The sequence below is a fragment of the Hypanus sabinus genome, chromosome 15 (genome assembly GCF_030144855.1).
Source record: "Hypanus sabinus isolate sHypSab1 chromosome 15, sHypSab1.hap1, whole genome shotgun sequence".
Taxonomy (NCBI): Eukaryota; Metazoa; Chordata; class Chondrichthyes; order Myliobatiformes; family Dasyatidae; genus Hypanus; species Hypanus sabinus.
This window is the reverse complement of record NC_082720.1, coordinates 92,972,970-92,996,357: the sequence shown is the minus strand read 5'-3', so window position 1 is coordinate 92,996,357 and position 23,388 is coordinate 92,972,970. Positions and strand designations below refer to the sequence as shown.

General features: G+C 43.5%; 1 protein-coding gene across 1 annotated transcript in view; it reads left to right on the top strand.

The window, feature by feature from the left end:
* The window catches only part of LOC132405711 (glutamate receptor 1-like), a 336,150-nt gene that overhangs the window by 75,669 nt on the left and 237,093 nt on the right, over window positions 1-23,388 (top strand). The window contains exon 11 of the mRNA XM_059990746.1: window positions 2,063-2,433. Within this exon, the coding sequence (XP_059846729.1) occupies window positions 2,063-2,433 (371 nt within the window). The remainder of the gene's footprint in view (window positions 1-2,062; window positions 2,434-23,388) is intronic.

The window sequence follows — 23,388 nt, the reverse complement described above, 5'->3', positions numbered from 1 at the left end:
CATTAATGCTATATTCTGTCATTGTATTTGACCTACCAAAATGAACCACTTCACACTTTTGGGTTGAACTCCATCTGCCACTTCTCAGCCCAGTTTTGCATCCTATCAATGTCCCGCTGTAACCTCTGACAGTCCTCCACACTATCCACAACACCCCCAACCTTTGTGTCATCAGTAAACTTGCTAAACCATCCCTCCACTTCCTTATAAAAACACGAAGAGCAAGGGTCCCAGAACAGATCCCTGAGGCACACCACTGGTCACCGACCTCCATGCACAATATGACCTGTCTACAACCACTCTTTGCCGTCCCGGGCAGGGTTTGTATGGGAGACCGGCAATTACCCATTCTGCAAGTCCCTACGCCACCGATGTCATCCAAGGGAAGGGCAAGGGCACAGGTGTTATCACAGAGCAACGTGTTGCTCAAGAACACAACATGCTGCCTTAGCTGAGGCTTGAACTAGTGACCTTCAGATCACTAGACCAACACCCTAACCACTTGTGCCAACTTGTGCCATGTGCCAACACATGCTGACTATTCCTAATCATATTATACTTCTCCAAGTGAGGTATTGCACTTTGTGTGGTCAAATGTAAGGGAGAAGTAAATGGGCCCTTAGGAGTATTGATGTACCGAAGCTCTCAAGGAGTCTGTTCAGCGCTGTCATTGTATCTGACTCCACCACCACTCCAGGCACGCCTCTGGTATTGAACACTTTAACCTTGAGGAAAAGACATTGATTGTTTGCCCTATTAATGACCTTCATAATTTTATAAACTTCTAGCAGATCTCTCCTCAACCTCTGACACTCCAGAAAGAATAACCCAAGTTTGTCTAACCTCTCCTTATAGCACTTGCTCTCTAATCCAGGCAGCATCCTGGTGAACACCTTCTGTACTCTCTCTGTAGGTGGTGTACCAGGATGCCACTGATGGAAGGAGATACAACAGGCTTTGAGACAGACAGGGAATGGAGACTTATGGACCACGTGCAGGCAGAGGGGATTAGCTTGAGCTGGAATCATTGTCAGTACAGACATGATGTGCTGAAGGGCCTGTTCCTGTATTGTACTCTCTTTTGTTCTCTGAGGAAGAGACAAACAGTGTTAGCGAGCCACAATTCTGACAAGGAAAATCTTGATTCAGAATCAGGTTTGCATCATGAAGATGAGAAAATCTGCAGATGCTGGAAATCCAAGCAACACACACAAAATGCTGGAGGAACTCAGCAGGCCAGGCAGGAGTCCTGCTGAAGTGTCTTGGCCCAATACATCGACTGTTTATTCTTTTACTGCCTGGCCTGCTGAGTTCCTCCAGCATTTTATGTGTGTTGATTGTGTCATAAAATTTGTTTTACTGCAGCAGTACAGTGTAATACATAAAATAATTACTATATTTACTGTAGCTTGTAAATTTTTAAATGTATTGCAGAGTACCACTGCGTCAAAATAAGTCTCATGTCACATGTCATGATAATAAACCTGATTCTAATACTGATCCCGAGTTGGGGTCCATTGCCCTCAGCTCTAAGGAACTACCCATCTCCTCTTTCCAGCCCAGTCCATGCAGAGGTCCAGTGATCATTGTTGCACAGATAGTCCCACAAAGGGCATTGTGATAGTACGCACATGATATGGCAGGGCTCTAGACAAATTTGCCAGGTGTCAGGAGGTGTATGCATAGGGATGAGGTGCCTCTGCTAATTCTGCTGCACTGGGGCAGCAGAGTAGCATAGCAGTTAGAGTAATGCCTTACAGCACCAGCGATCAGAGTTTCAATTCCTCTGTTGTCTGTAAAGAGTTTGTATGTTATCCCTGTGATTTCTTGGGTTTCCTTCCAGTGCTCCAGTTTTCTCCCACATAGCAAAAATGTACAGGTTAATGTTAGTAAATTGTGGGCATGCTATGCTGGGACCAGAAGTGTGGCATCCCCTAGCACATCCTTTGACTGTGTTGATCATTGATGCAGATGATGCATTTCATCGTGTGTTTTGATGTTTTGATCTACTCATGACAAATAAACTTAACTTTGAACCTTTATTTCCTTTGCTGTGTTTCAGAAAGCTGACATTGCAGTGGCCCCATTAACAATCACATTGGTACGTGAGGAGGTTATCGACTTCTCCAAGCCTTTCATGAGTCTGGGCATCTCCATTATGATTAAAAAACCACAGAAGTCCAAGCCTGGGGTTTTCTCCTTCCTGGACCCACTGGCATACGAGATCTGGATGTGCATCGTGTTTGCCTACATAGGCGTGAGTGTGGTGCTGTTCCTGGTCAGTAGGTTCAGCCCCTATGAGTGGCAGACGGAGGAGTATGAGGAAGGACCCGACACACAAAGCCTTGAGCAGACCAATGAGTTTGGGATATTTAACAGTCTCTGGTTCTCGCTGGGTGCCTTCATGCAGCAAGGATGTGATATTTCACCAAGGTTGGTCCTTACACCTTAACCTTTCCACATTTCCAGTTCCAGTCTGATTTTGGTTTCCTTATGTGCTTTTGAAAGTGAATGTTTTTTTTAAAATGGTTTGAAATAGGAAGTAGAATTGCAATAACGGTAATTATGTGGATGGAAATGAGCACAGATATGAGGGATTCTGTGTAGTCTTCAGACTTGTCAGGATTCTCATCATCACTGTGATCTTGAATGCAGGAGTTTACTACTTTGGGAATCCAACATGAGAATGCATTACTATGGGAAGAGCCATGGGAAGATGATGAATGCAGTGTTGGCTGGTTCTGATTTGGTGTTTTGAGCTGGTGCTATGTCATGCTCTACTTTCTGCAGCATTTCTTATCAGTGGGTAGGGTATAGAAGCAGAGCAATCGGGGTAGCTGGGTGTTAGTACTTTCTCGGGGTTTCACCATCAGTCTGGTTGTGAATGGCATCATGGATCGGCAGAACGAGAGGTCTACTACAGTGACGGGGGTTGCACATGCCAAGATCAGTATTTTAATGCTTGTGTTGTTCTGTCTGAATAAATGTAGTTTTGTAGTTCTAAGTGGATCATTGATGATTGGAGTCTTTCTGTCTGGTCGAGTCGGATCTGAGAACCTATTGTTTTAATGAAACAGGACCATTGCTTATTTACTGTATTTCTAGACATACAGCATTCTAACACAGTAGCATGTACAGAGTTAGTGTGGTACACAGCCCTTTAGCACAGTTACCGTATTTTGCTGCAGTTTACGGTGTATGATTGATGCATTTATAAATAACGTTGCATTGCATTGTGTCTGAGACCTGAGGGAGAGCAAGTGAGGAGGGGTCAAGTAAAGGGCCGAGAAGTTGATTGGTGAAAGAGATACAGGGCTGCACCCATGCGGAGCTCATCAACTTCATTAACTTTGCCTCCAACTGCCACCCTGCCCTTAAATTTACCCGGTCCATTTCTGACACTTCCTTTCCCTTTCTCAATCTCTCCGTCTCTATCTCCAGAGATAGCTTATCTACTGATATCCATTATAAACACATTGAATCTCACAGCTACCTGAACTATGCCTTTTCCCACCCTGTTACTTGTAAAAATGCCATCCCCTTCTCTCAATTCCTCTGTCTCCATCTGCTCTCAGGACGAGGCTTTTCATTCACAACGAAGGAGATGCTCTCCTTCTTCAAAGAAATGGGCTTCCCTTCCTCCACCATCAATACTGCCCTCAACCGCATCTCTTCCATTTCACACATGTCTGCTCTTACCCCATCCTCCTGCCATGCTACCAGGGATAGGGTTCCTCTTGTCCTCACCTACCACCCCACCAGCCTCTGCATCCAACATATAATTCTCCATTACTTCTGCCAACTCCAACGGGATCCCACTACCAAGCATATCTCCCTCCTGGCACTTATTCTTGCAAACAGAACAAGTGCTACACCTCCTCTGTCACTACCATTCAGGATCCCAAACAGTTCTTCCAGGTGAGGCAATACTTCATCTGTAAGTTTGTCGGGGTCATCTACTGTGTCCGCTGCTCCCAGTGTGGCCTCCTATATATCGGTGAGACCCGACGTAGATTGGGAGACTGCTTCACCGAGCACCTACGCTCTGTCTGCCAGAAAAAGCAGGATCTCCCAGTGGCCACCCATTTTAATTTCCACTTCCCATTCCCATTCCAATATGTCAGCCCATGGTCTCCTCTACTGTTGGGATGAGGTTGCACTCGGGCTGGAGGAGCAACACCTTATATTCCATCTGGGTAGCCTCCAACCTAATGGCATGAACATTGATTTCTCAAACTTCCGGTAATGCCACCCCTTTCACTATTCCCCATTCCATTTCCCTCTCTCACCTTATTTCCTAACTGCTCATCACTTCCCTCCTGTGCTCCTCTTCCTTTTCTTTCTTCCATGGCATCTTGTCCTCTCCTATCAGATTTACCCTTTTCCATTCCTGTATCTCTTTCACCAATCAACTTCTCAGCTCTTTACTTTACCCCTCTCCCCTCCCGGTTTCACCCATCGCCTAGTGTTTCTTTCTCCCTTCCCCCCACCTTCTTACTCCGACTCCTCATCTTTTTATCACCAGTCCTGCTGAAGGGTCTCAGACTGAAATGTCGACTGTACTCTTTTCCATCGAGGCTGCCTGGCCTGCTAAGTTCCTCCAGCATTTTGTGCATGTTGCTCGGATTTCCAGCATCTGCAGGTTTTCTCATTTGTATTTAATAGATGCATCTTTGAGTCAATTACAGCCTTGAGTCTGTGTGGATAGGTCTCTATCAGCTTTACACATCTGGACACTGCAATTTTTCCCCATTCTTCTTCACAGAACTGCTCACGCTCTGTCATGTTGCATGAGGATCTCACGTTGCGTGAGTGAGCAGCCCTTTCCAAGTCCAGCACAAATTCTCAATTGGATTGAGGTCTGGACTCTGACTTGGCCACTCCAGGACATTAACTTTGTTGTTTTTAAGCCATTCCTGTGTAGCTTTTGCTTTATGCTTGGAGTCATTGTCTTGTTGGAAAACAAATCTTCTCCCAAGTTGCAGTTCTCTTGCAGACTGCATCAGGTTTTCCTCCAGGATTTCCCTGTATTTTGCTGCATTCATTTTACCCTCTACCTTCACAAGCCTTCCAGGGTCTGCTGCAGTGAAACGTTCCCACAGCATGATGCAGCCACAGAGCCTCCACGTGCCTTCTGGCAAACTCTAGCCGAGGTTTCATGGGAGTTTTTTTTCAATAGTGGCTTTCTCTTTGTCACTCTCCCATAAAGCTGCAACTGGTGAAGCGCTGTACAAAGCCACTGAAGTTTGTAACTCCTCCATAGCTGAGATAGGTCTCTTGCTGGCCTCCCTCACTAGTCCCCTTCTTGCACGATCACTCAGTTTATGAGGACAGTCTGCTCTAGGCAGATTTACAGCTGTGCCATATTCTTTCCATATGTCGATGATTGAATTAACTGTACTCCAAGGGATATACAGTGACTTAGAAATTTTCCTTTATCCATCTCCTGACTTGTGCTTTTCAATAACCTTTTCACAGAGTTGCCTGGAGTGTACTTTTGTCTTCATGGTGTAGTTTTTGCCAGGATACTGACTCACCAGCAGTTGAACCTTCCAGAAACAAGTGTATTTTTACCACAATCAATTGAAACACCTTGACTGCACACAGGCCTCCAAAAACAGATTTCCATTTAAACTAATTATGTGACTTCTAAAACCAACTGATTTGATGTGTCACATGAAAGGGGGTGAATACTTATACAATCAATTATTTTGTTATATATTTGTAATTAATTTAGATCACTTTGTAGAGATTTCACATCACGTGCCGGTGATAATAAACCTGATTCTGACATATGGGCTGGGGTTAGTGAGTTGTGGGCATGCTCTGTTGCCACCAGAAACCTGGTGATATTTGCAGGCTTGGACTTGGACTTTGTTGGTTATTGACACACATGGCACATTTCACTGTATGTTTCAATGTACAGGTTTTCACTTTGACTCAAAAGAGTCTTTTTCTGTTGATCACTGTCAATAAGGCCAAATTAAATCCACTGTGATTCAATGTTATAAAACAATAAAACATGAAAACTTCCGGGGGAGCGGGGTGAATATTTTTAGAGGCACTGTAAAAGATTGAAGTGTACGCCTGGTGGATGTCGAGGCCCAGCATGTCTATAGTTGTATAAAATGCGCGCCTCCCTGCACCAGGTAGGTGGGAGGAAGTGGCTGAGGTATTTGTTGAGGACTGTGGCTTGTTGGTGCCCTCTCAGGGTTTCGCTCAGCAGAAGACAAGCTCTGTTGAGGCTGACTGCAGGTATTTTTTAGTGGCACTCAATGGAGTTGTATTTTTATTGACATTCTGTATGGGTTTGTTGATTTGTCTGTGAGAGGAGGACTGGGCATCAAACCTCGGTGTCGCGAGGCGGGTGGACGCTGGGAGTCTTATTACCTAATTGTCATCTTGTGTCTGATTATTGTGAGTGACTGTTGGTAATGTGTCCCTGCACCTTATCCCTGTAGTAACGCTGTCCTGTTTGGATGTATTCCTGTATGGTTAAATGACAATTAAACTTGAATTGAATTGATCTGGACTGTTGATATTTTGGGTAAAAACCTTGCATCAGGTTTTAAGTTATTGTATGAGTACAGTGGTTTGACACACAAGACTGCAGATGCTGGAATTTGGAGCAACATAAAAATAGTCAGGGAAATTCAGCTGTTCGAGCAGTGTCTGTGGAGGGAGAGGAGCTGTCAGCATTTTGGGTAAAAAACCTTGAATCAGTATTGAGAATGGAGAGGGAGATGGCTGACATAAAGAAGAGCAGGGCAGTGGTAAGACAGGGATCCAAGGTGATCAGTGGGCTGAAAATGGTGGGAGTGAAGGAGACACGCAGATCAAACCAGGTAAAAAGAGACAGCTGGAGTGGTAGCCGGAGACGTATTGGATGATGGGTTTCCATCCGGTATTCCGTTTCCTCCCACATTCCACTTTTTTTAGTACGCAGTAGTTCTGTTTTTTTTGCACTTTTAAAAAATCTATTCAATATGTTTATTTATTTATTATTTTTCTTCTATATTATATATTGCATTGAACGGCTGCTGCTAAGTTAACAAATTTCACTTCACATGCCGGTGATAATAAACCTGATTCTGACATATGGGCTGGGGTTAGTGAGTTGTGGGCATGCTCTGTTGCCACCTTGGACTTTGTTGGTTATTGACACACATGGCACATTTCACTGTATGTTTCAATGTACAGGTAGCAAATCGTGTGAAGTGGGTGGAAGTGGCAGAGCAGGGCTGGGGAACAGTAAGGTTGTAAACCTGAGGATAGTAGACCTATGGCATTGTGAGGGAAGGTCCATAGTCCAGGGTAAGGATTTCAGGCCAAAGGAATGGCCACAGCGGTGAAGCTGTTGGAGAATGCTGTTTGCTGTATCTACATGGTAGCCTTTATTGATTCAAGTATAAAAGTTCAAAGTAAATTTATTATCAAAATATGCGTATTTCACTATATACAACCCTGAAATTCATTTTCTTGCATGCCTTTACAGGAAAGTAAAAAAACACAATAAAATTCTATTGGCATTTACAGGGAAAAAAAATGAAATAGAATGTTACAAAGCGTTCAAAAACAAAAAGTGACAAACAACCAATGTGAAAAAGAAGACAAGCTGTGGAAATATAAAAAAATACTGAGAACGTGAGTTGAAAAGAGTCTTTGAAAGTGAGTTTGTAGGTTGTGGAATCAGGTCAGTGTAGAGGTGAGAGAAGTCATCCATCCTAGTTCAAGAACCTGATGCTGTGGGATAATCCAGTACCTCCTGCCCAATGGTGGCACTGAGAAGAGGGCATGGACTGGATGATGGGTTCTTTGAGATTCCCCTGAACACAATACTTTTCTCTGATAAGCCCCTCCTTTCTACCCACCACAGTGGACACACAGCTTCCATGCTGTGCTCACCAACCACTATGAGGTCTTTTATACCCTTCTGAGGTCCCTCAGCTTCTACAACTACCCCACTGCTATGGGCTCATCGTTCTACCAGCACCCAACAATCATCCATCAGCTCTGTGCAGAGACCCTCCCCTGTGGTGGAGGGGGAGACACTGTTTCTAAAACATTAAGTGTGTGTCATTGGCTACCCCTTACCTATTCAGCACAGTACAACCTCACAAGAGTTACACTTCCATAAATCTGTATTACATGGAAATATAGAAATCTACAGCACATTACAGGCTCTTCGGCCCAGAATTTTGTACCGCCCATGTAACCTACTCTAGAAACTGCCTAGAATTTCTCTACCACGTAGCCCCCTATTTTTATAAGCTCCTTGTTCCTATCTAATAGTCTCTTAAAAGCCCCTAATGTAACTACCTCTACCACTTCACTGGCAGTGCATTCCATGCACCCACCACTCTCTGTGTGAAAAACTTACCTCCGACATCCCCCTTGTACCTACTTCCAAACACCTTAAAACTACGGCCCCTTGTGTTAGCCATTTCAGCTCTGGGAAAAAGCCTCTGACTATCCACATGATCAATGCCTCTCGTCATTTTATACACCTCTATCAGGTCATCTCTCACCCTTTGTTGCTCCAAAGAAAAAAGGCCAAGTTCCCTCAACCTATTCTCATAAGGCATCCTTTCCAATCCAGGCGACATCCTTATAAATCTCCTCTGCACTCTCTAACTAACTAAAATCTTGTATATCTGTAACATTACCTCATGGCTCTTGAACTCAGTCCCAGGTTGATGAAGGCCAACACAACATACACCTTCTTAACAAAACTGTCAACCTGCGCAGCAGCTTTGAGTGTCCTATGGACACAGACTCAAAATCTTTCTGATTCTCCACATTAACAAGTCTTATCATTAATATATTTTGTCTTCAAATTTGACCTACTGAAATGAACTACTGTGCACTTATCTGGGTTGAACTCCATCTGGCACTTCTCAGGCCAGTTCTGCATCCTATCAACATCATGCTGTAACCTCTGACAACGCTCCACACTATCCACAACACCCCCAACCTTTGAGTCAACAGCAAACTTACTAACCCACCCTTCTGCTTCCTTATACAGGCCATTTATAAAAATCACAAAGAGAAGAGGTCCTGGAACAGATCCTTGTGGAACACCACTAGTCACCATCCTCCATGCAGAATACAAAAAATAATATTGACTCAATTCAGTCCTGAAATCATTTTCTGAGTGACTGCATCACTAATGTCTTCAGAAGTGTTAGCAATTTCCTCCCTCTCCATCTCCCTCTCTCTTTCCATCTCTCTACATTAATCTCTCTCCCCCTATCCCTTCCTGTCTCTGTCTCTCTTTCTCAGATTGTCAGATTTCTGCCTGTCTTCCTGTTTTCTCTGTTCTTAATTTATTGCAGGCCCTCACTCCTCCAGACCTGCGGATCTTCACCACACAGGTCTAGAAGCATGTTCTATATACACTGGTCTTGCTGTAATACTGATCTAGAAAATTATTCCATATACATTGTCCTTGCTGTTATACAAATCTAGAAGACTACTCCATATACACTGTCCTTGGTCTAATACTAATCTAGAAGAGTATTTCATACACAATGCCCTTGCTGTTATACTAATCTGGAAGAGGATTCCATATGCATTGTCATTGTTCTAATACTGATCTAGATGAGAGTTCCATGTACATCATCCTTTCTGTTATACTGAGCTAGAAAAGTATTCCATATGCATTGTCATTGTTATACTGAATTAGAAGAGTAGTCCTTATGCATTCTCCTTGTTCTAATACTGATCTAGAAGAATAAACTATATACCTTGTCTTTACTGTTATACTGATCTTGAAGTGTTTTCTACATACATAAATTACTTTCTTACTGCCTGAAGCTTCACCATCTCCATCTGTCCATACCATTACACACTGATATAGAAGGTTGCTGTTTCCGTAACATTTTTTTTGACCAGTTAGATTTGTTTGCCCTGAGCTGAACTCCCAAACCTGGAGAACTGGTGGGCCATTCTTAGTCTGGCCTCTACCCTTCGACATGTTTGACAAGGATAACCCTACCAAGAATCAAAGCACAAGGCCCTGACTCTTACCAACATAGCTCTCTGGGTCATTGAGGCATGCAAGACTCCAAACCCTATGAGAAGGTTGTGGTCCTCTTGGAGGATTCCATATACATTGTCCTTGCTCTAAAGTCCATGGCAAAGCATTTGACAAGGTCCCACATTGGAGGTTGGGTAAGAAGATTCAATCAATCAGCATTCAAGATGAGGTAGTAAATTGGATTAGACATTGGCTTTGTGGGAGAAGCCAGAGAGTGGTAGTAGATGGTTTCCTCTCTGACTGGAGGCCTGTGACTAGTGGAGTGTCACAAGAATTGGTGTTGGGTCTGTTATTGCTTGTTATCTATATCAATGATCTGGGTGATAATATAGTTAACTGAATCAACAAATTTGTGAATGACATTAATTGAGGGTGTAGTGGACAGTGAGGGAAATTATCAAGGCTTGCAGCGGGGTCTGGACTAGCTGGAAAAATTATCTGAGAAACGGCAGATGGAATTTAATGCAGACAAGAGCGAGGTTTTGCACTGTGTAAGACCATACAGGTTTTACACAGTGAACGGCAGGGGACTGAGGAGTGTGGTAGATCAAAGGGATCTGAGAATACAGGTCTTTAATTCATTGGAAGTGACATCTCATGTTGATAGGTTTGTAAAGAGAGCTTTTGGCACATTAGCCTGCACAAATCAATGTACTGAATACAGGAAATATAAGGTTGAGGTTGTATAAGTAGTTGGTGCGGTCTAATATAAATATAAATAACTGTGATTCTTGGTGATTTAAATGCCAAAGTTGGCAGTGCAAGAAAAGTTTTGACTGTAGGACCCTTCAAGCTTAGGGAAAGAAACGACCGCAGAGAAAGACTGGTTGAATTTGCAAAAATTAACAAACTAATGATTGCGAACACCTGGTACAGTTTGCCAAAACGGAGACTGTACCCGTGGACCAGTCCTGATGGTTCAGTGAAAAACCGGAGACTGTACACATGGATCAGTCCTGCTGGTTCAGCTAAAAACCAAATTGACTACATTTTAGTACCCAATTGGTTCAGGAATGTAGTGAAGCAGGTGAAAATGTACCCTGGTGCTGACTGTTATACAGATCACAATCCTGTGGTATTGGGCATGAGTGTGCGTTTGAAGCAGTTGAGGAAGGCCAAACCATCAAACAAAATGAGGGGTCTAGATTAGGTAAGTGCAAGCAGGCTTTTTCTCGATTGAAGTTAAGTGGGACTATTTGACATTAAGAGCTTAAGGGTGAAAGGTGAAAAGCTTAAGGGGACCATGAGGGGGAACCTTCTACACTCGGGGGCTCATGAGTGTGAAATGAACTGCTGGTGCAAGTGGTGCATACAAGCCTGATTTCAACATTTAAAAGAAGCTTGGATAGCTATGTACATGGTTAGTAGGGGTATGGAGGGCTATGATAATGGTGCAGCTTGATGGGAGTTGGCAGTTTAAATAGTTTAGCATGGACTAGGTGGGCCAAAGGGCCTGTTTCTCTCCTGTAATTTTCTGTCTCTGTGATTCTATGGCTCTAATATTTACAGGTTGAGTCAGTGGTAAGGAAGGTATATGCAATGTTTGCATTCATTTCAAGAGGACTAGCACACAGAAGGAAGAATATAATTTTGAGGCTTTGTAAGTGGTCAGACTTCACGGAGGATTATGAGCAGTTTTGGGCTGCTTATTTAAGAAAAATTCTGCTGGCATTGGAGAGGGACCAGAGGAGGTTCACTAGAATGATTCTGGGAATGAAAGGCTTTACGCATGAAAAGCATTTGATAGACCAGGGCAAGAACTTGCTGAAATTTAGAAGAATGAGGGGGACAACAAAAAGGTGGTTGTGGGAGGCAGAGGAGTCGCTACAGGATTTGTTCAAGTCGGTGGACTGTGCCGTGTTCAAGGACTCATCTGTGGATCTAAATGAATATATCTTGGTTGACATGAACTTTAGAAAAAAAGTTGCAGACAAGTGTGTCTTCACAAAATCACTCAGAGACTTCCTCAACCAGGAGCCTGAGATGCACCACAAGATCTGCAATCTGCTGAGGACCAGGTCACAAGCATTTGAGACTGGTGACCAAGAAGGTTACAAAAGGTCCAGGTATGATCTCCAGAAAGCCATCTCGCAGACAAAGTGACAATTCCAGAGTAAACCTGAATCAACAAAAGTTGCTTGACATTTGTGGCAGGGCCTGAATGGTGTAAATCAAGCAATATAGGCGTCTACAGGGCTTTGTTTCCTGATGAGTCCAATACCTTCTATACTCACTTTCACCTTCAGCACATGGTGGAACCATCACAAACTCCCGCAGCTCCAGATGTCACGGCCTCAGAATAGGCTAATGTCCATTTAGAATAAAGAAGGGAAATTTCATTAGCCAGAGGTTGGTTCATCTGTGGAACATTGTCACAGATGGTTTTGGATGCCAAGACATTCAATGCATTCGAAGTGGAGTTTGATAAGTTCTTCCTGAATCAGAGTGTCAAAGGTTACAGGGAGGAAGTGGGAGAATGGATTTGAATGTGGGGAAGATAGTGCCCGTGATGGTGTTGGCTGAGTTTACAAATCTCTGCTGCTTTTTCTCTTCTTGTGCATTGGAGCATCCACACCAGGTTGTGATGCAACCAGTCAGAATGCTCTCCACCGTACATCTGTAGACATTTGCTCAAGTTTTTGGTGACATACTCAATCTCTTCAAACTCCTCATTAAGTATAGCTGCTGGTGTGCCTTGGGAATTGCATCAGTGTGTTCGGCCCAGGATCAACCTTCAGAGATGTTGACACCCAGGAACTGGTAGAATCAACACTTCTATTAGCCAAGGCCATTGTTAAATTTTATAACAAATGTTTTAGAATCTCTGTATGATTGTGAAGATTAGAGTTCCCTGAGGATATGGTGAAATGTGAAAAGTGCATGGGTGTAGTGGAAATGCTGAAATATGCCTTGGATTTGATCAAACAGCGTAGGCTGGATTCTATCCAGTCTTTACCGAAGTAAATTTTTTTTGTTTTTCTAGACCAGTTATTCATGGCATTGAGTAGTGTGAAGTATATCATAAAGGAACACACTGAAGGTGTGACTGTGTGATGAACTAAAGTGATGTGTGTTTAGTTCATACTGTTGAGACCAAGGGCTGGTAAAGTACTTGATCCAGTTTTGTGAATGAGTGGATGCATAATTGTCTCTTATGTTCCACTGGACCAGTAGCCTCTCTCTCACTGCATTACCCAATAAGAAATCCATTGTTGAGTTTTCACCCTTTGATCTGTCAGTAACAAAAAATAATCTCCTTGCTCGTTGCTTAAACTGCAGAGAGATATATTCAGCTCTCTTTCGTTGCTTTGTATGCTGGCCTGTTAGACACGTCATAAATGTACTGAGGTGATTCATACTATATTTTGCTCTTTCATGGAACAGGCAGGATTATCGAAACTGAGTAGAATTTAAAGTGCATAAACCCGCACCCCGGTTATTGAATATACAGAGGGGGAGTTTCAAACCATTCGATGTCTGTATCATGTCATGAGTGAATACTCGCTCATCATTGAATTCATGAGCCATGAGTTAATGTTACATTTATATAAGGCCTTGATCAGACCCCACTTGGAGTGCTGTCACCTCACTTACAGGAAGGATGTGGATACTATAGAGAGAGTGCAGAGGAGACTTACAAGGATGTTGCCTGGATTGGAGGGCATACCTTTTCAGAATAGGTTGAGTGAACTCGGCTTTTTCTCCTTGGAGCACCGGAGGATGAGAGGTGACCTGATAGAGGTGTACAAGATAATGAAGGGCATTGATCATGTGGATAACCAGAGGCTTTTTTTCCCAGGGCTGAAATGGCTAACACAAAGTTTTAAGATGTTTGGAAATAGGTACTGAGGGGATTCAAGAGGTAAGTTTTTCACACAGGGAGCGCTGGGTGAGTGGAATGCACTACCAGTGATGGTGGTGGAAGTGGATATGATAGGGTCTTTTAAGAGCCTCTTAGATAGGTATATGGAGCTCAGAAAAATAGAGGGCTACGCGCTAGGGAAATTCTAGGCAGGTCTAGAGTAGATGATGTTATTGACACAACATTGTGGGCCAAAGGGCCTGTAATGTGCTGTAGATTTTTATGTTCTATGCTTCCACTCCCACGTGCTGTACCACACCCTCTCATTCTCTGTTGTCTTTACTGAGAAGAATGAAGGTTGTTTATGATGGAATTTACCAAGGCATAAGCAAGTACTGATGTTTGTCATTTCCCTCTATCCGGGATAGAGGGAAATCAGAGTCAACACATTCACAGTCTTTCCTTATGCAGTTTATTGTTAAAATTACCAGTAGACCATAAGATATAGGGGCAGAATTAGGCAATTTGGACCATCGTCTACTCCGCCATTTTATCATGGCTGATCCAATATTCCCCTCAGCTCCAATCTTCTGCCTTCTCCCCGTGTCCCTTCATGCTCTGACCAATCAAGAATCTATCAACCTCCACTTTAAATGTACATTGTGGTGACAAATTCCACACTCTATGGCCAACAAAATTCTTCCTTGTCTCTGTTCTTAAAAGATGCCCCTCCATTCTAAGGCTGTGACCTCTGGTCTTAGACTTTCCCAGCATAGGAAATATCCTCTCCACCTCCTCTCTATCAAGGCCTTTCACTATTCAATAGATTTCAATTAGGTGATCCATCATTCATACGAATGTTAGAAATAGGGGCAGGAGTAGGCCATCTGGCCCATTGAGCCTGCTCAATAAGATCATGGCTAATCTGGCCATGGACTCATCTCCACCTGCCTCCCTTAATTCCTCTACTATGCAAAAATCTATCCAATGTTGTCAGAAATATATTTACTGAGGTAGCCTCCACTGTTTCATTGGGCAGAGAATTCCACAAGTGCACCACTCTCTGGGAAAAGCAGTTTAACCTCATTTCTGCCCTAAATTCTCTGTCCGCCAGAGAAAGCAGGATCTCCCAGTGGCCACACATTTTAATTCCATGTCCCATTCCCGTTCTGATATGTCTATCTATAGTCTCCTCTACTGTCAAGATGAATCCACACTCAGGTTGGAGGAACAACACCTTATATTCCATCTGGGTAGCCTCCAACCTGATGGCATGAACATTGATTTCTCTATCTTCTGTTAATGCCCCTCCTTCCCTTCTTACCCCATCCCTTATTTATTTATTTATCTATCTATCTATCTTTCTGATCCCCCCTGCCCCTCTGTGGTAAACTATGTATACCTGTCTGGACACGCCCCCTGCTGACTGCTCCAGTGGCTCCTCCCACAGACCCCTGTATAAAGCCGATTGGGGCACTGCTCCTCCCTCAGTCTTCGACATGGTTGTGCTCCCTTTTTACTGTAAATAAAAGCCTATCGTTCACTTCCAGTCTCCTAGGGTTATTGATGGTGCATCACCCCCCCCCCCGGCCTTTTTTCTCCTATCTCTTTTTTCTCTCTCTGCCCCTCTCACAATCACTCCTTGCTTGCTCTCCATCTCCCTCTGGTGCTCCCCTCCCCCTTTCTTTCTCCCTAGGCTTCCCGTCCCATGATCCTTTCCCTTCTCCAGCTATGTATCCCCTTTACCAATCTACTTCCGAGCTCTTAGCTTCACCCCACCCCCTCCTGTCTTCTCCTATCATTTCAGAGCTCCCCCTCCCCCTCCCACTTTCAAATCTCTTACTATCTTTTCTTTCAGTTAGTCCTGACAAAGGGTTTCAGCCCGAAATGTCGACAGTGCTTCTTCCTAAAGATGCTGCCTGGCCTGCTGTGTTCCACCAGCATTTTGTGTGTGTTAGTTGGATAATTCACCAGGACCGGATAAGATGTACACCAGGCTACTGTGGGAGGCGAGGGAGGAGATTGCTGAGCCTCTGGCAATGATCTTTACATCATCAATGGGGACAGGAGAGGTTCCAGAGGATTTGAGGGTTGCGAATGTTGTTCCCTTATTCAAGAAAGGAAGTAGAGATAGTCCAGAAAATTATAGACCAGTGAGTCTTACTTCAGTGGTTGGTAAGTTGATGGAGAAGATCCTGAGAACCTGCTGTAATCACATTGCTTCCTCAGCAATACCCACCCCTCCATCTGTCTTCGTAACATCAGCAAACTTTGCCACAAAGCCATCAATTGTATTATCTAAGTTACTGACAAACAATGTGAAAAGTAGCAGTCCCAATACTGACCCCTGAGGAACATCACTAGTCACCGGCAGCCAACCAGGAAAAGCCCCTTTTTTTCCCACTCACTACCTCCTATCTGTCAGCTATTCCTCTATCCATGCCAGAATATTTTCTGTAACACCATAGGGTTTTATCTTATTAAAAAGCTTCATGGTAACTTCTTATCAAGTGTTTTCTGAAAATCCAATAAATGACATCCACTGCTTCTCCTTTGTCCACTCTGCTTGTTACTTCCTCAAAGAACTCTTAACAGATTTGTCAGACAAGATTTCCCTTTACAGAAACCATGCTGACTTTGACTTAATTTATCATTAGTCTCCAAGTACCATGAAACCTTGTCCTTAGTAATGGACTCCAACAATTTCCCAACTACTGAGGTGAGACTAACTGGCTTATAATTTCCTGTCATTTGTCTTCCTTCCCTCTTGAAGTGTGGAGTGACATTTGCAATCTTCCAGTCCTTTGGGACCATGCCAGAATCAAATGATTCTTGAAAGATCATGACCAATGCATCCATTATCTCTTCAGCAAACTCTTTCTGGACTCTGGGATGTAGTCCATCAGGTTCAGGTGACTAATCCACCTTAAGACCTTTGAGTTTGCCTAGCAGTTTTTTTTGTAGGAAAATAGCAATGGCACTCACTTCTGCTCCTTGACACTAGCGGACGTCTGGCACACAGCTGGTGTCTTCCACAGTGAAGACTGATGCAAAGATCTTCCATTTCATTGTTCCCCATTACTACCTCAACAGCATCATTTTCCAGTGGTCCAATATTAACTCTTTCTTTTATCCTTTACATCACTGAAAAAAAACTTTGTGTCCTGTTTTATAATGTTGGCTAGCTTACCCTCATACTTAATCTTTTCCCTTGTTACAGTTTTTTAGTTAAAAACATGGAATAGACAATAGACAATAGGTGCAGGAGTAGACCATTCAGCCCTTCTAGCCAGCACCACCATTCACTGTGATCATGGCTGATCATACACAATCAGTACCCCGTTCCTGCCCTCTCCCCATATCCCTTGACCCCGCTATCTATGAGAGCTCTATCTAACTCTCTCTTGAATGCATCCAGAGACTTGGCCTCCACTGCCTTCTGGGACAGAGCATTCCACATATCCACCACTCTCTGGGTGAAAAAGTTTTTCTGCATCTCTATTCTAAATTGCCTACCCCTTATTCTTAAACTGTGGCCTCCAGTTCTGGACTCACCCATCAGCGGGAACATGCTTCCTGCCTCCAGCGTGTCCAATCCCTTAATAATCTTATATGTTTCAATCAGATCCCCTCTCATCCTTCTAAATTCCAGTGTATACAAGCCCAGTCGCTCTAATCTTTCAACATATGACAGTCGCGCCATTCCGGGAATTAACCTTGTGAACCTACGCTGCACTCCCTCAATAGCAAGAATGTCCTTCCTCAAATTTGGAGACCAAAACTGCACACAATACTCCAGGTGGGGTCTCACCAGCGCCCTGTACAGCTGCAGAAGGACCTCTTTACTCCTATACTCAATTCCTCTTGTTATAAAAGCCAGCATGCCATTAGCTTTCTTCACTGCCTGCTGTACCTGCATGCTTGCTTTCATTGACTGATTTACAAGAACACCTAGATCTCGTTGTACTTCCCATTTTCCTAACTTGACTCCATTTGGATAGTAATCTGCCTTCCTGGTCTTGCCACCAAAGTGGATAACCGCACATTTATCCACATTAAACTGCATCTGCCATACATTTGCCCACTCACCCAGCCTGTCCAAGTCACCCTGCATTCTCATAACATCCTCCTGACATTTCACACTGCCACCCAGCTTTGTGTCATCAACAAATTTGCTAATGTTACTTTTAATCCCTTCATCTAAATCGTTAAGGTATATTGTAAACAGCTGCGGTCCCAACACCGAACCTTGCAGCCTGCCATTCCGAAAGGGACCCGTTAATCACTATGAAGACATAGTGAAACATAAAACCTACAGCACAATACAGGCCCGTCAGCCCACAATGTTGTGCCGAACATGTACTTACTTTAGAAATTACCTTGGGTAACCCATAGCCCTCATTTTTCCTAAGCACCATGTACCTATCCAGGAGTCTCTTAAAAGACCCTATCGTATCTGTCTCCACCACCATTGCTGGCAGCCCATTCCACACACTCACCACTCTCTGAATAAAAAACATACCCCTGACATCTCCTCTGTACCTACTTTGAAGCACTTTATAACTGTGCCCTCTCGTGTTAGCCATTTCAGACCTGGGAAAAACCTCTGACTATCCACACGATCAATGTCTTTCTTAATCTTATACACTTCTATCAGGTCATCTCTCATCCTCCGCCGCTCAAAGGAAAAAAGGCTGAGTTCACTCAACCTATTCTCATAAGGCATGCTCCCCAATCCAGGCAACATCCTTGTACATCTCCTCTGCTCCCTTTCTATAGTTTCCACATCCTTCCTTTAGTGAGGTGACCAGAGGTGAGCACTGTACTTCAAGTGGGGTCCTATATAGCTGTTACATTACCTCTTGGGTCTTAAACTCAATCCGATGTTTGATGAAGGCCAATGCTCCGTATGTCTCCTTAACCACAGAGTCAACCTGTAGCAGCTTTGAATGTCCTATGGACTTGGACCCCAAAATCACTCTGATCCTCCTTACTGCCAAGAGTCTTACCATTAATACTATATTCTGCCATCAAACGTGACCTACCCAAATGAACCACCTCACACTTTCCTGGGTTGGACGCCATCTGCCACTTCTCAGCCCAGTTTTGCATCCTATCAATGTCTCGCTGTAACCTCTGCCAGCCCTCCACACTATCCACAACCTTTGTCTCATCAGCAAATTTACTAACCCATCCCCCCACTTCCTCATGCAGGTCATTTATAAAAATCACAAAGAGAAGGGGTCCCAGAATAGATCCCTGAGGCACAACACTGGTCACCGACCTCCATGCAGAAAATGACCCGTCTACAACCACTCTTTGCCTTCTTGGAGTTGCCTTCAGTTGGATTTTTAAAAATTTCCAACTATCCAACTTCCCATCACTTTTGCTACCTTCTATGCCCTTTCCTTGGCTTTTATGCAGTCTTTAACTTCCCTTGACAGCCATGGGTGCTTAGTCCTGCCGTTTATTGCAAAGTTTACAGATGATACAAAAACAGGTAGTTTTTGAAAGTAGAGAGGCTACAGAAGGATTTAAACAGATTAGAAGTTGGATGAAGAAGTGGTAGATGGAATATAGTGCCAGGAAGTGTATGGTAATGCACTTTGGTAGAAGTGAAACTGTTGACCCTTTTCTGAATGGACAGAAAATATAAAAAACTGAGGCACAAAGGGACTTGGGAGTCCTTGTGCAGGATTTTCTCAAGGTTAATTTGTAGGTTGAGTCTGTGGTGAGGAAGGCAAATGTGATATTAGCATTCCTTTCGAGAGGTCTAGGACAAGAGGGCACAGGGTAGAGGGGGATCCATTTAAAACAGAGATTCGGAAGAATGTATTTAGGCAGATGGTTGTGAATTTGTGGAATTTGCTACCACAGGCAGCTGTGGAGACTGGATCATATTTAAGGACTAATGAAGGATCTCGACCCAAAACATCGAATGTACTCTTTTCCATAGATGCTGCCTGGCCAGCTGAGATCCTCCAACATTTTGTGTGGGTGGTTCGGATTTCCAGCATCTGCAGATTTTCTCTTGTTTGTGGATGTGGAGAGGATGTTTCCTATGGTGGAAGAGTCTAAGACCAGAGGACACAGCATCTGAATACAGGGACGTCCTTTTAGAATGGAAATGTCTTTTGCCGGAGAGTGGTCAATCTGTGGAATGTATTGCCACAGGCAGATGTGTGTATATTTAAAGCAGAGGTTGATAGATTTTTGATTGGTCATGACTTGAAGGGATACGGGAAGAAGGCATGAGATTGGGGCTAAGAGGAACATTGGATCAGCCATGATGAAATAGTGAAGAAGGCTCAGTGGGCCAATTGGCCTAATTCTGCTCCTATGTCTTATATTCTTATATACATAGGTTGATTGTATGTCCAGTGTCTGAATTTAAGGTGACTCTGACGGGAAGTGATAAAGTAGTGGTGGTTGGGGGTGTGGAGGGATGGGTTAGTGGGTGGAGGTGTTGATCAGCCTTACTGCTTATGGAAAGTAATTGTTTTTGAGTCTAGTGGTCCTGGTGTGGATGCTATGTAGCCTCCTCCCAGATGGAAGTGGGACAAGTAGTCCATGAGTAGGGTGGGTGGGATCCTTCATGACGTTACCGGCCCTTTTCTAGCACTTTTCTGTACTTGATGGCATGTAGGCTAGTGCTGGGCAGTTTTGACTATCTGTTGTAGAGCCCTCCTGTCCACTGCAGTGCAGCTTCCGTACCGTGTAGGATGCTCTTTACCAAGCATCTGTGGAATGATACAAATATCTATGTGCATAGACCTACTGTCTTCAGCCTTCTCAGAAAATAGGTGTTGGTAAGCTTTCCCGATTATGTAGAATGTGGTACTTTTAATTGTACTGGGGTTCAGCTGGAGTGGCTCATTCCCTGTGATGAATGGTTAAGCTGTTCAATATTCCTGTATGAGTTTGTTGTCTTACATGGAGGAGTTTATCAAAGACCATCCATCAATGTCTGCTGCTCTACAGAGTGTCTTGAATTCTGCCTTTACAGGCAAAGCTCTCTGTTCCTCTCTGACAGTTTTACTCACTGAGAAATCGAGTGAATCCTCTTAGCTGCTTAATCAATGTTCTGCAGAATGTCTTACAGAATTATTGCACTATTTATGGAATATTCCAAACCCTATCTTACACGGACATTCGTGTGTCCAAGAGATGTAGTGAAGCTTTTCATTGACAGTTTTATGTACGCTCGTCATTTTAGTCACTAACTCTACCTGCCATTCAATGTTCATGGCGACACAGTTTACTGAATATTACCATTAAATGCATTATTAACTTGGGAATGCATGTATCATTGCTGTTTGCTGACACATACCAGAAAAGGCTAGTTATTTACTCTCTTGACTTTGCCAGAGCTCATTTTTGAGTTTCATACCACAAGAGATACGCTGACGTCTGACTATTTCATACACCATTAACTATATTGTAGTCTATTTTCTATGTTTTAAAAGTCTATATAAAACCTATAATTCCCTGGATAATGTATCTTATTGTATAATGAAGGTCATTCTGTATGTATCACTGAATATTCGAAGGACATTAAAATATGTTTTATGCACTGAGATGCATTTAAGACAGTAACAGCATTCACAATTCTGATTGAGATGTCTGCAAGGTAGTCTATAATTCGCACCTCAGTGCTTACAGTATTCCAAAACCCACCTTCCATTGTTTTAGAGAGAAAAACTAGAGTCTGTTTTACACATGAACAAATAGATAAAGTCCAATCTTGTGTACCAAGGATTGTAAAAATGAGCCTTTCCCACAGACTGGGGAATGATGAGTGTATGCTTCTCAGACACTCAGGAATAAAAAATATCTACCTTTCTAACAGACTGAAGAATTTCTGCATTTCACACACACTGAGGAATAATCAATGCCTACCTTTCTGCCAGACAGGAATGTTCAATGTGGGCCTTACTCACTGAAGAAATTACAATGTCTGCCTTTCTCACTCACTGAGGAAAGTACAGTTTCTGCCTTCCTCACAGACTAAGGATTGCATGCCCCCATCCGGGATTGTTGATGGGGAACAGGAGCTGTATGAAATGGAATCATGAGATGTATCTTGGACTCACTTGCTGTTTGAGGTGTTCAGCAATATTCTGTGGCCTGGGAACAATTTGAACCAAAGGAGAGGTGCTGGGTACCTGAAAGAGACATCTTTGATCCAGCTCTCATCCTTGACTGCAATCATCATCTCTCCGAGCAGCCAGTGCCCTCACGAGTCGGCCATCGGGTAGGGATCTTGTTATGGCACACTCTCATCCTTGCGAGCTTCCTGGTTTAGACGCTCAATCCATGGAGTACGAATAGCTGGCATAGCAGCTTTAAAGATACAGGACAATCCCCTTATTTGGCAATCATCTGTTGGTTGCCAAGGACTGAGATTCAGTGCTCAATTGTAAGCCTACTCATGATTGTGTCTTGTGTTTGATTTGTGTTTGGATTCTCAATCCAGGTCGAAGTTGTGTCTTGATCCCAGCCTCAGATACTCCAACATTTGTGTCCAAGCCATCCTCTTCAAAGACTCTCATCACACTCTGGCTAAAGAAATCCCTCCTCATCTCCTTTCTAAAAGGATGCCCCTCTATTCTGAGGCTGTCTCTGGCCTTAGACTCTCCTACTGTCGTGGTTTCTCGTGCCCCACAAATGACCAGGAGATGCAGAAGATTCTTCAAGAAATATTAAACTTTAATTTGCAAATCAAAGCTGAGACAGTCATTGAGCTAGTCGCTGATTGCCCACCGATCCTTGGACATAGCATGTTTTATAGCAATCTCCAGGTTTAGTTGCATTAGCATATGCAATTGGTCTATAGTTGTGTATCACAAGTACATCCGCCACTGTTGTTTCTACCCATTGACTTAATCATGTTCTAATCTACATCTCTTAGCTACCTCTCATTAACACACTATTGTCTTCTACATTCTTAAGATTTCATTCTCCTACTAAATTGGGTACATGCATAGCAAATAGCAAAGCTGACTACATAGTTTTGGTTACACAGCAAACAATCTAAACTTTTATACTCCAATATATCCCCCCTTTGAGACTCAGAGGGTCTCACACAGAGAAAAGACTAAGAGTCTGCGCACAAAAGCCCCAATAAACTCACCCAAATCTCGGGTTAAACTATAATTTTCTGCGCCAAGACCTCAAAGTATTCTCTCCCTGTTATCCTGGGCCGCTGAGCCAAAACCCTGTCCCTCTGTACCTGAGACAGGGAAAAAGACTCAGAAGCCCTTACAATCTACTCCCACACTGTCGTTTTGCTCTTGTTCATCCTGCAGGTGTTGTAGGCTGTAACGATACATTTTCAGTGTTTCTTTCTCCACTAAGCTTGCTTCCTCCTTCTTCCCACCTGCCCTGGCTCTCCTCCTCGCCTGACTCCCCATCTGTCTCAGGGTATGTCTTTACTGCCTCCCACACAAATGTCTCCGGGGTCCTCTTCTTCCCTTAGTCTCCCTGTGGAGTCCTTCCTTTCTGTCTTGATTCAATACTTGGTTGGCCCCTGGAGTATTTTTCGCAT